Source organism: Euprymna scolopes, chromosome 45 (genome assembly GCF_053919585.1).
Source record: "Euprymna scolopes isolate OS-2025 chromosome 45, ASM5391958v1, whole genome shotgun sequence".
In the NCBI taxonomy this organism is placed as follows: Eukaryota; Metazoa; Mollusca; class Cephalopoda; order Sepiida; family Sepiolidae; genus Euprymna; species Euprymna scolopes.
Window position 1 is genome coordinate 39,347,054 of NC_136526.1, and position 14,615 is coordinate 39,361,668.

Consider the following 14,615-nt stretch of genomic DNA (forward strand, 5'->3'; position numbering starts at 1 on the left):
TCTTTAACACTTGCCTTCAGGGTTCGATTCTAGCTTTTTCCTTATATCATTTTCACTTATCTAGTTGGTCTTCTTACTTACATGAGAAGGGGACAGCCCTTTCATGTAACATATGTAGGAGAGACACGAAAAAGATAGTCAGAATGAAATATCGATATTATTATTATTAATATTATTATTATGATTATTATTATTTACATATTACAAAGTCATCTATGACATATTGAAGAATTGTTCATTTTTATACGGGGATTTTCAATTTACACACGCTTTTCTTTTTTAAATATTCACACGTAATATTAATCATCACGTTTTTTTTCTCTCTGCTTACAGATGAGGAAGCAGCTAGTTTTTGCGATCAGACATTTAAAAGCATCGACGCGGCCATGAGTGGTAAGTGTTTGTGTTTTATACAACCTTCTGGTGATTAGAGGTTTGTACAGTATAAATAGAATGCTGCAAAAATATGAGACTAGAAGTGTGACCCAACGTTGCCCGGGATTGAATGATGATCATCGAATATTTCACGTTCCTATATTTTTATTGTCATCGAAATGTAAAAAAAAGTATTTTAATGGTGAATGCTCTGACGAACTGCAAGCACGACATAAATACTCTCGACAAACCCGACAAGCAGCTAAATCCCACCACTACTCATTAGAGATCCCTAGATGTAAGAGCTTTCTACTCCAGTAGTTTCTTCCCCAGAACCGCTAGACTTTGGAATTCCCTAACGTTTTGATTTAGGCACAGATAAAGAGTGGGGAAAATTACTGACAGTGGTTTCAGCTAGACTAGTGTTTTTTGTTAAAGATTGGCAAGGGGGGTAGAGATTGGATCTAAGACGAGCGCTTGCCATGGAATTAACGATAAAATAAAAACAGGCTTGCAGCGTCCCTTCTGTGGGCGAGAGGTTGCAGGGAAGAAAAATCATTATGTTTTGCAAGTGTTGTCTCGATATAAAAAAAATTTTGATCGAGTTTTAAAAGAATTGTCAAAAGCAACATTGAAGACGAAAACATGCGCAATGTGTAAGGAGATCCAGATATCAGACTTCTAATGATTGAACTTTTAAATCATCTTTTCACAAATTATAACCCTTTAGCTGGAATGGTTTCCGTGGGCATGGCATTGGGATATGAGTAAGAAGCAGTGACACTGTCCATATCACCAGGCAGGACACAGCTTGCTTGGATTGAAACTTACTATATTTACCAAGAATAGCAAATAATCACCAACAGAAAGTAACAACCAAAAATCAACTTAATATTGATTTACTTTATTAGTTTTAAAACAACATAATGGTAAAACGAGTAATAACTGAACCCTTAAGAATCGAATATTTTCAAATGCGTGACAAAATCGCAGCTCAAAGTTTAAGCCCAATTTTTTTATATGCATAGAACAAGTTTTAAAAACGTTTTAATTATTTTTCAATTTTAGTTTACGGAAAAGTCGTTTTGTTCGTCGATAAAGGTGACGTTATTGAGGAAAGAAATGGAACAAAGAAAAGTGTCCAATCCCTTTTCCCTGGAGGTCCCGAATGGGTACAAGCAGCAGCACATTCTGAAAAGACTTTTAAAGCATATTTATTTAAAGGTAAGTCGTTTTCAAAATATCATTTAATCTTCTGGGTAGGAATATTATACAGCATTAAATACGATCACCATTCAATTTCAGTAACTTTTCGTATTCTTTTTGAAGCACATTCATAAGATTCTAAGACATTTATAGAAGTTTTTTTCTTATCATGAATAAATCTCCCGGGTATTAATGGCGTGAACTATCAAATATGATTTGAATTAAACTTCTTACAATTTAATCGAAGTATACATATTTTTACTACTGTTCCTCTCAAACGAACAATATTATATATATATACATACATACATACATATATATATATATATATGCATGCATATATATATATATATGTATATATATATGTATACATATATATATGCATATATATATATGTATATATATATGTATATATGTGTATATATATGTACTCACATATATATATGTATATATATATGTATACATATATATATACATATATATGTATATATATGTATGTATATATATATATGTATAGTGATTGCGACGTATTGTCAGAGGAGTGCCAGTCTTTCAGTCATTGAAAGTCCATGTGCCCGAAGATGACTTTTTAGTCCTGCCAGCGACTTGCACACCCCCAAGCAGACAAAACATTGAAGGCACTCATTGGTATATATATATATATATATATATATATATATATATATATATATATATATATATATATATATAAGTCAGTCCAGCCTTGACAGTCGTGTGTAAAATCAATTTCTTTTTTTCTACTCACATCTTATTTTTCTTTTAATAATATTATTTGAACTCCTTCACTTTTTTCTTGTGAAGTTGTGAATTATTCCATTTCATTATTCTTTTAAAGCATATTTATTTAAAGGTAAGTCTATTTCTAAATATCATTTAATCCTTTGGGTAGGAATATTGTACAACATGAAACACGATCACCATTCAAATTCCAGTAAGTTTTCTAACCTTTTTCGAGACATATTCATAAGATATTTATATTTATAGAAAGTGTTTTCTTCTCATGAATACACATTCTTTCCATTTTCGCTCCTTCGCCCTTTACTTAACACCTGAGGATGATTCGTGAACGAATCGAGACCGCTCGTGACAGTAACAGCTATGGAACCTTTATTAATATTTTCGATTTTGATATGAAAATGACTTTACGGAAAATCGAAAAAAAAATTTTTTTTTAAGTCATGAAGCCAGATGTCTCCGTTGCATTCAACGTTTGCTTAGATGGGAAAATGCTGCCTAAATATGCCACTTTCATATATATATTTGACATTGGCATATTTAGGCAGAATTTTTTCATTCAAGCAAACATTAATAAATGCAACGGAGACACTTTGCTTTATGATTACTTGTTTTCGATGTTTCGATTTTCCGTATAATCTGTTTTATATCAAGATTGAAAATATTAATGAAGATTCCATAGTTGTTACTGTGACGAGCGCTTTCGATTCGTCCACGAATCAGCTTTAGGTGTTGAGGAAGCAAAAGTGCGAAGGAACGAAAATGGAAAATAAAAATTGAAAAGGAAAACATGCATTAAACCGCGTCAGGTGATTGTAAGTTAAAATCTATAAAGTCGATGAAAAGTCGATTAAAAATATAGATCGATTAAAAATTCGATTATTAAAATCAGCAAGTTCGTTTGCACTGTTGGCAAAGTCCGTCCCTTAGGCACTACGCAAGGCATTTTAACATATTGCTGCTTTTCTCGAATGCTATTTATAGTAAGGTGATGACTTCTAATATATGACGCTTCAAGAATTATACTGTTTTTCTACGCGAAGAGATAATCGAGAAGTCTATTCATATTGCATAGAAACTTCAGCATCTTCGTTCAGCCAAGGAAGCAGGACACAGAGAACAGATTTTAATGGTTACAGTCCGTGAAAAGATAACTCATGATTTTATGAACCTAAAAATATCGCTTATAAACATTAACATGTGTGTTTGTTTTTTTTATTTTTTGTAAGGGAACTTTTTTCATTGGCATTTTTTTTTATTTTGTAAATAAAAGAAAATTGACATCCCGAAGTGTAGATTTCGTTTCTGAATGCAAATTAAATAGTGAGTGACAATAAGTATTCCAAAATTGTCAGCACAATTTTATTCGATAATTTTCTTCTTCTTCTTCTTCTTCTTCTTCTTCTTCTTCTTCTTCTTCTCACTTTCGGTCGACGGTGATTTTGCTGATAACGGCTAAACATAATGGTTTTCTCTAGAATTTAAATAAAAACATTGTTATTTCGGAAATAAAGGAACAGTGATCCGTCCCACGTTTTTTGTATTCTTCCGCATGATTCCAGCAAAGTTTAAGTTATTAGTCTCATCATCAGCCTTTCCATCATTCCTGACTTTTTACAATTAAATTTTCACCCCAAACAAAGCACAGGTCCATTTTGAAGTAGAAGTGTTATATGTTATCTTCCATTATTATACTTAAGATGATGAATGTTCTTTTGTAGTTCATGTTATGAAGGATAAGTGTCTTAGAGTGATAGACAGTCTTAGGAGAGTTCATGTGTGTGAAGAGATGGGAGATATGGAGACATTAACATTATTAGAGATGTGGACATTAACACGTAGATGTAAAGAGAGAGAGAGAGAGAGAGAGAGAGAGAGAGAGAGAGAGAGTGTGTGTACATATAAATAAACTTTGAGAGGTGATTCGCTATCTAGATAGACAGACCGATAATTGAGAGGTTTGCATTTATGCCGATGGATTTACATGTTGGCATTTATGCTTTGACAGTTCGTATGAACGGGAGTGTTTGTATAACATAAATAGACACATTTTCTTTCTAACACATATATTTTTTAGATGATGAATTTCAAATAGTTTGTACACATAAATAGACAATACCTTTTTCATGTAATGATGGACACAGGAGACGGCAGTTATAAAAACACATTGAACATTTATTCTTCCCTGACCGATTGAGGGATTTGCGTCCAAGAATTCAAAGCTTCACATATTAAGTTTCAAAGTGACCGTCTCGCTTCCTAGACGTTCGAATTCCAAACTCCAGACTATCGTCTGTCGTTCTCAAACTCCCTCTCAGTTTCTCACTAACTCACTAACTAACTAATTCTCTCTTCCTATATTGAGAAATCCATACATGTCCGGCCACGTGACCACAATTCACATGCCAGCAACATGCGCGAGTCGCACGTTTCTGAACATTCTGATTTCTCAATAACCTATTTTTTCCTTGTTGTTTTCACAAAGGAATTCAACCTACATATCTAATTCATTTAACCCATATTTTATTATCCACATTCTTTTAACAATGAATAGTTTATTTATTATTTATTTCATCAGAATTAACAATTTACTGGACATTCCATTTAAACCTATTGTTCTTTAAAACTTATATCCAGGGTTCGATTTCTGCTTTCTCTCATTTTATTTTCATTTTAACTAATCTCTCTATTTTTATACTTACATGAAAAGGGAACAGCCCTTATCATGTAACAGAAGGCTACTATCGGGGACGTAAGTTACAGGGGTATTATAAAGGGAGATAAGTAGCGAACTGTCTGTTCACATTACGCTTGAACGTTGGGAAAGCAGAATCCCGGAAGGGAGTTCCAAAGTCTAGAAGTTCTGGATAAGAAACTACTGGAGTAGAAGGCTTTCTTACACCTAGGGATCTCTACTGTGAAGGGGTGGGATTTAGCTGTTTGTCAGATTTGTCGCGGTATTTATGTCGAGGGGGTACAAGTGCATGTAGTTCGTCAGAGCTTCACCATTAAAATACTTGTAAAACAAGCAGAGGGATGCAACATTCCGTCGATGGGATAGGGGCTGAAGCTTAGATGACAGTTCAAGACCTATCAGGCTGGCGACTCTCTTTTGCATCCTTTCTAGGAGCGAGAGACTAGCAGCAGATGCAACAGCCCAAATGTGAGAATAATACTTTATACATGGACGAATGGTGGCCTTATAGAGGCACAGGATACTTTCAGGCGTAAGTAATTTTCTAGCACGGTAGAGAGAGCTTACCTTATTCGCAACAGCCTTGGCAAGGCTCTCAATGTATTTGTTCATGTTCCCTGTGAACGTTATGCCGAGGAGATTAAAGGAAGTACTTCAGGTAATGTGTTGTTGGCCAATAGGTGGTAGAGGAGGTTTCTTGCAATTATTGACCAAAACAAGTTTACTCTTGGAAGCATTGAATGTGACCATCCATTTTTGTCCCTATTCCACAACAGATTGGAGGCCTTCCTCTAGTGTTTCTGCAATTTCCTTAGATATGTGTTCATTTGTTTTCCCATAGTGCCTGTTATAGAGCGTGGGGTCATCAGCAAATATGCCCATCTTAGAGACGGTTTTATCAGGGGTAGATCATTTAGGAATATTAGGAATAATAAAGGTCCTAGGGTGTCTGTATACAGGTTAAATCTTCTTCTTCTTCTTCTTCTTCTTCTATTTCTTCTTTTTTTTCTTCTTCCTCTTCTTCTATTTCTTCTTGTTTTTCTTCTTCTCTATTTCTTCTTTTTTTTCTTCTTCTTCCTCTTCTATTCCTTTTTTCTTCTTCTTCTTCTATTTCCTTTTTTCTTCTTCCTCTCCTCCTCGTTTTCTTCTTTTTTCTTCTTCTTCCTCTTCTTCTATTTCTTCTTCTTCCTCTTCCTCTATTTCTTCTTTTTCTTCTTTTTTCTTCTTCTTCCTCTTCCTCTGTTTCTTCTTCTACTTCTTCTTCTTCTTCTTCTCCTTCTTCTTCTTCTTCTTCTTCTTCTATTTCCTTTTTTCTTCTTCTTCCTCTTCTTCTATTTCTTCTTTTTTCTTCTTCTTCCTCTTCCTCTATTTCTTCTTCTGTTTTTTCTTCTTCTTCTTCTTCTATTTTCTTTTTTGTTCTTCTTCCTCTTCTTCTATTTCTTCATTTTTTTCTTTTTGTCTTCTTCTTCTTCCTATTCCTCTATTTCTTCTTCTGTTTTTTCTTCTCCCTCTTCTTTTTCTTCTTCTTCTTCTTCTTCTTCTTCTTCTATTTCTTCTTTTCTTCTTCTTCCTCTTCTCCTATTTTGTCTTCTTCTTCTTCTTCTTCTTTTTCTTCTATTTCTTCTTTTTTCTTCTTCTTCCTATTCTATTTTTTCTTCTTCTTTCTCTTCTTCTATTTCTTCTTCCTCCTTTTCTTTTTTCACATTCTTCTTCTTCATATTCTCTTTATTATTATAAATTTCGGTCGGCAGTAATTTTTTTTTGCTGATAACACTAAATAATAATGGTTTTCTATAGAATTGAAGTAAAAATATTTCGTCTTAATATATTTCAGATGACAGGATATGGGTCTATTTTTCATCTTACAGAGGGATATTTCTTCCACTTTCAAAAATTAAAAATACCAACGAGCATACGTACCAACCCGAATGTGCGATATGGTACTATGAAGATGACATAATATATCTCCTGAAGGTTTGTAACAATTTGCATACGTATATATATGTATATATATATATATATATATATATATATATATATATATATATATATATATATATATATATATATATATATATATATGGGGAGCGGCATGTGTATTATTTTAAAATATAATTATCCACTGCAACGTGTTTCGTCGAATCATCAGATCCAAGCACTCTGATGAGTCGTAGTGGATAATTATTATTTTAATTATATTTTAAAAATAATATATATATATTTGGCCAATAAATATGCTGTTTCAAAAACTTTGAATCTGACCTGATGTATATATGACTTTTAAACGAAGCTGATACTGTTCTAGTTAATATAACCTGACAGAAAGTGAAAACCATCGTTTAGTATCTTGATTTGACAATCGATTTCCATCAATCAACGAAGGATAGGGATCATTATCATCGGCGACCAAAATCAGTAGAAATCAGACCACTCCTGTAATGACCTGATCCATGTTGTTACGGTGAGAAGACAGTTCTGTGCAGTTCTAGGAGGTCCGTCCTGCCAAGCTTCGCCTTCTCTCTTTTAGAAGGGGTTAGTTTATTTCTAATCGCCTGTGGCACTCTTATCGGGGAATGCCGATCAGACTTTCCAGGAACCTTGGTTTCTAAGCTCTAACTAGATTTATTATTTCATCAACTTACGAAGGCGAGACATGTAAGATTTGTTCAGGTTCTCGACGTGTTTGGCGTGGGTGCTGATAAAGATGGTAGAAAACACAGTTGTGTGTAAGTAAGGCTTAATAATAACCACCCTCATATTTGTCTATTTTTCATTCATTTTGAGAAAAAGGAGATTTGTATTTTGGAGCTCGATTAATGTTTCTAAAAATATCGATATAAGAACTTTTTAATCAATCAATTAAAATCTGTTAATCCTCGAAAAATGAAGTTGTTGCCGCGTTAGTCGCATTTAAGAAAACAGTGAAAGTGAATGAAGCTATTTGTAATTCTGAATTTTGGAGATGAGGTATGAACGTTTGTATTGCGTTGATTGTTCGAACAATTATTCACATCTTAGGTGTTATTGGCACAATGTTTCAGTCGTTGAAACCTACGACCTTAATCAGGTTTGAAATCCATGTTTTGCATTGAAAGAATTTTGACACTGGGTTTGAGGATGTGCCCGGACTGTTTTTTGTTTTTTTTTACACACATGAGATGTCTATCAACGGTTTCGTAAAACATTTTTTACACTAATGTTGATAATTAGCGTAGTGATTCAGTAAAAATTGGATCATAGGAACGTCTTAAAAAATATCCTTGTAACCTTTGAGGATTTATCCTATTTTTTTCTTTATAATTTACGGAACACCCTACAACCTGATGAAGGCCGTAGGTTTCACCGACCGAAACATTGTGCCAATAACACCCAAAATGTAGATAATTGTCCAAACAATTAAAACAATACAAATGAAGCTATTTGTTATGAACAATGTCCGTTAGTTTCGTATAAAATTTGAAAATGCCTACTTATTGTATAGCTAACGTGATTTGTGAAAAAGATAATTAGAAATATGATTAATAATATTATGATGGCTAATAAAGATGAATGAAAAATTGTGATTTGTAAAAAAATGATAATTAGAAATATGATTAATATTATGATGGTGATTAATAAAGATGATTAAAAAATTGTGACTTGAAAAAATGATAATTAGAAATATGATTAATAATATTATGATGGTTAATAAAGATGATTAAAAAATTGTGACTTGAAAAAATGATAATTAGAAATATGATTAATATTATGATGGTTAATAAAGATGATTAAAAAACTGTGATTTGAAAAAATGATAATTAGAAATATGATTAATAATATTATGATGGTTAATAAAGATGAATAAAAAATTGTGACTTGAAAAAATGATAATTAGAAATATGATTAATAATATTATGATGGTTAATAAAGATGATTAAAAAACTGTGATTTGAAAAAATGATAATTAGAAATATGATTAATAATATTATGATGGTTAATAAAGATGAATGAAAAATTGTGATTTGTAAAAAAATGATAATTAGAAATATGATTAATATTATGATGGTGATTAATAAAGATGATTAAAAAATTGTGACTTGAAAAAATGATAATTAGAAATATGATTAATAATATTATGATGGTTAATAAAGATGATTAAAAAATTGTGACTTGAAAAAATGATAATTAGAAATATGATTAATAATATTATGATGGTTAATAAAGATGATTAAAAAACTGTGATTTGAAAAAAAGATAATTAGAAATATGATTAATAATATTATGATGGCTAATAAAGATGAATGAAAAATTGTGATTTGTAAAAAAATGATAATTAGAAATATGATTAATATTATGATGGTGATTAATAAAGATGATTAAAAAATTGTGACTTGAAAAAATGATAATTAGAAATATGATTAATAATATTATGATGGTTAATAAAGATGAATAAAAAATTGTGACTTGAAAAAATGATAATTAGAAATATGATTAATAATATTATGATGGTTAATAAAGATGATTAAAAAACTGTGATTTGAAAAAATGATAATTAGAAATATGATTAATAATATTATGATGGTTAATAAAGATGAATAAAAAATTGTGACTTGAAAAAATGATAATTAGAAATATGATTAATAATATTATGATGGTTAATAAAGATGATTAAAAAACTGTGATTTGAAAAAATGATAATTAGAAATATGATTAATAATATTATGATGGTTAATAAAGATGAATAAAAAATTGTGACTTGAAAAAATGATAATTAGAAATATGATTAATAATATTATGATGGTTAATAAAGATGAATAAAAAATTGTGACTTGAAAAAATGATAATTAGAAATATGATTAATAATATTATGATGGTTAATAGACAAATAAATAAACTAGATGGCTTGATTGTGAATTTCTTTGTTGGTGTTTTTCTCTTTTATTTTGTTTTTTTCAGAAGGGATATCTTTACGAATTCAATCAGGACTATAAAGTTCTTGTGCTGGGGGAAAGTAAGCACCGAAGTCCATTAGACAATATTACATGCGCTGCTGCAATATCCTCTAAACAAAATCTTTACTTCAACATCGAAGATGCGTACGTATTTTCATGTTTTAAAATGCATAGCAATTATACGCATGTACCTGCTGACCTGAAACACACGTTCTGGGTTCGAATCTCATGATCGGCAGAAATTGTCACCCCTACACTGACGATTACGTAAACATGAAACACTAATATCTGTTAGTACAAAAACTATTATCATTTAATAATAATTATATATATATATATATATATATATATATATATATATATATATATATATATATATATATAATAATACTCTCTCCCCTCTTCCTCTCTCTGTATAAATTGGTTAATTTTGATACCTTGACAGCCAAATTTCTGGCCGAAAACCGATGAAAAATATTTTATCAAATCTCAATACCCCTATGTAAAATCCTGAGTGTTTAGACAGAAATTTTAATTGATAGAGTAATTTGATAGGAAAATGTACAGACGCACACAGGCACATAGACTATTATATATATATATATATCGTCTTATTTGTAGTATTCCGAATTTTACTGGGTTTATATAATTGAAAATTCCGTAATCGTTCATATACCAATAAATTTTAAGCCAAAAAGAGATGACTTAAACTGTAAGCTACAAAATTATCATATTTCATAATTGAGCATTCATATATTGTTTTGACAAAACCAAGCCATCAAAGAATGGATGGATAGCAACAAATAGTGTATTTCATCGTTAGTTACAATTGTTTCAAGACTATTCGGACAAATTCAAACATTATGTCTTTTAAAAATTTTCACAAGAAAAGCTGTTCTTCAGACTTATTGAATAAAAAACACTTTAACAATAAAACATTATGGAAACCATTTCCCTTATAAGGAAAAGAAAACAATCGAAAATATTTTATCTGAGTCTCATCCTTGGAAAGTATTTTTTTTAAGATTTATATATTTACCTATTTTCCTATCTCCATTTAAATATATATAACTAAATTTTATCAATAATTCTGACAATATTTTAGACGTTTGCATGCCCTAATGTCTTCATTGAATTCGTTTTTATTTATATTTAATTTTGTATTCTTTTTTTTTTCAGGGTCGCCGTAATGCCAAAACATGAGGGGAGAATCAAAATTTACCGCAGATATGACTTTTTCAACAAAAAGTGTAAAAGTTTACCTGACGGTGGTCACTTATATTATGATTTTGAAGAACAAGTATAAATAAAAATTCTCGTTATTAAAAAAAAAACATGTTCAGTTTCTTGTAATTTTTTTTATGTTAGCAAATACATACAGTTTCCTGTCGCCTATTCTTTTTTTTTTAAGTCTGGGAGTATGATATCATACTTAAGGAACATATACTACATTAACATGAAAGGGGGAGATAATGCAAAGGCTGATTATTTATGGAGAGTAGAAGTTATTTTTTATGTATACTAGCCTGGGTGCCCGGCGTTGTCCGGTGTTTGTTGATGTGTGTTGAGCAAAAAAAAAAGTAGTGGTAGTAGGCAGGCTGGCTCGGACCTGTACCGCGAAGAAGGAAAAGAATGTGAAAAAAAAACGTGACGTCTTTGTTGTTGCGCTCATCGCCAAAACCGGAAGTGACGTGGGTTTAAATAAAGGCTAGACATTCGAAAAGAGGCGATGACTTTCGAAAATATCGGCGAAAAAAACGACCCCCACCTGTAGAAAAGTGCCCAGTTAAGGGTGAATTAATTAATGTTTTTTAGCCAATTTTTCGATATTTGTTGTCCAAAGGTTGGAGCTTCCAAACGATACCGATCTCGTGAAAATCTACCGCTTCTGTCGAAAGTTTATACAAGACATACATGCATACGTACATACATACATACATTTAAACGGACAGGTGAGATTTATATTATAGATGATTATTTTGATTATTTTTACATTTCCGGATAAAAATTAAAAATTAATTAAAACGTAATTAAATATGGAAAAAGGGTGACATTCGGATATAGTTCTATCTATCTACCTACATATATATATATATATATATATATATATATATATATATATATATATATATATATACGTTTTATTATATATATATATATATTATATATATATACATATATATATATAACTTTATTATATCACCAGAACAATAAGGAAAATAATAAGGAAAACTAAGAAAAAAAACTTTAGACCATGGCATTTCGAAGCTAAATGCTCCTTGCGAACAGAGGAGAACGGTCAGAACTTGGTGCAATTACCCCAAAGTGTGGTATATATATATATATATATATATATATATATATATATATATATATATATATATATATATATTTACCGTATTTTGTATATATAAATTTTCTCTTTTTTTTTGTCTCACCACCCCTTTCCTTGATTTCATTTGGTATCTTCATTTTAATATCCTTTTTTCTTCCTTGATTCGTTATTTAAAAAAAAAAACTTGCATATCTTGATTTCTCCACAACCTGATGATTTTTCTTGAAGCTCCATTTTACCCTGGACATTTATATTTACATTTTGTTTTCTCATGGATTACCAATGCATTTCAACAGATTTACAGATGGATTTTTCCTGTTCTGGATTTTACCACCTCTGCCATTGGATTTTAATCATATACTTTTCTCCCCTTTTTCCGTTTCTTGCTTTCCACTAGTATCCCATTAGATTTTTATCATATTCTTTATCTCTCTCCCTCTATTTTATATCTATCTATCCGGTACTTGTTTTCTCAATCTCCCAGAGTCCCTATAAACTGTCTTAAACTGTTAAATGACTTTTTTATGCAAATACCATACACTCCAAATAATTTGTGTCCTGTGATGCATTTCATTGCAAAATTTATTGTATATTTTGCAAATTTTTTCCCTCAGAGGAGAAGAATTGCATTCTTCGAAACTCCATGGAATCAGATTTTTTTTTTGTTTTATCTGTATTCCTTGTTGAATAATAAAAATTTTGTAGAACATTACTTATAGGTTTTTAAGTTGTTTTTTTTTTACTTTCGAAAAATTTTCTGTATCAATTTTTTAAATCTTATATATATATATATATATATATATATATATATATATATATATATATATATATATATATATATACTAACATGGGTACCCGGCGTTGCCTGGGTTGACATGAAGTTCCAATTGGAACACACCTGCTATACTAATCACTTTCATCATAGGCAACGTGGATATCCCCACAACAATTCCCAAAAATAAAACATCGCCCCAAAAAGGAAGTATGTAATACCCTCTCCACCAGATATCTCGGCAGAAGGAGTACAAAGAGAATAAACTATTCTCCGGATATTGAGCACTGGAAAGATCCCCCCTCAAAAAAAATAATTACAAATAAATAATTAGCTGATTAGGGAATTTGATTTTCAACTTAGGGTCACTATCGTTCCTTCAGCGAAGAACAGAGCAGATGTGATGAATAATAAAAATTTTGTAGAACATTACTTATAGGTTTTTAAGTTGTTGTTTTTTTTAATTTAAATAGATTTTCTGTATCAATTTCTTAAATCTTATATATATATATATATATATATATATATATATATATATATATATATATATATATATATATATATATACTAACATGGGTACCCGGCGTTGCCTGGGTTGACATTAAGTTCCAATTGGAACACACCTGCTATACTAATCACTTTCATCATAGGCAACGTGGATATCCCCACAACAATTCCCAAAAATAAAACATCGCCCCAAAAAGGAAGTATGTAATACCCTTTCCACCAGATATTTCGGCAGAAGGAGTACAAAGAGAATAAACTCTTCTCCGGATATTGAGCACTGGAAAAAAAAATAATTAAAAATAAATAATTAAAACTTTCGTTTCAATAAAAATAGCAGCAAAGGCCGTGCGATCGCAAAAAAAATTAAATAAATAAATTCCAAAAACAATTAAATGAAATCTTTCGTCATTGTAATGCCCCTCCCCAAAGTGGGGGTTCATTTTGTTTATGAAATTGTTAGATAAAAGTACAGGGTTGTCTCATAAAAATGAATTAGATTTATCGTTATTTTATGTTTTAAATTCCCGTCTCCCTCACCCCTCCCACAAAAAAAAAGCAAATTGTATTTGTCATGTTTTTCCCTTCCCCCCCCCCCCCTCGATCGCCAAACTTGAAAAGATGCTAGGGTTGGCATGTCTCATTGAGCGCTTGATAGCCAATATGTGGGTGCGCATTTTACGTTAAATTAATATGGAAAAGTGATCCCCGACCCTAAAATATTAAATAAAAAGATTCCCGAGTCAGAACACAAATAAAAAGATTCCCGAGTCAGAATACAAATAAAAAGATTCCCGAGTGTGAACAAAAAATAAAAAGATTCCCGAGTGTGAACAAAAAATAAAAAGATTCCCAAGTCAGAACACGAATAAAAAAGATCATTCGGTACGGGCTTTATTTTAGATATTTTCACATTAGATTCAGTTTTTATGTTTTATTAAATTTCCTATTTGTTGACTATTCTTCCGTTTTGTTTTATTGAATTCGTAATATTCGCCGTGGCATTTCCACGGGTCTCGATTATTTCGTTTTATTAATCTT

At 30.9% G+C, this 14,615-nt stretch overlaps 1 protein-coding gene across 1 annotated transcript; it reads left to right on the plus strand.

The window, feature by feature from the left end:
• The first annotated feature begins 335 nt into the window (after positions 1–335).
• On the plus strand, positions 336–11,297 carry LOC145269081 (uncharacterized). The gene is made up of 5 exons (XM_080124678.1): positions 336–393; positions 1,444–1,599; positions 6,867–7,006; positions 9,968–10,107; positions 11,143–11,297. The coding sequence occupies exons 1-5, from the start codon at positions 387–389 to the stop codon at positions 11,267–11,269; spliced, it is 570 nt and encodes a 189-aa protein (XP_079980804.1). The 5' UTR covers positions 336–386; the 3' UTR covers positions 11,270–11,297.
• The last annotated feature ends 3,318 nt before the right edge of the window (positions 11,298–14,615 follow it).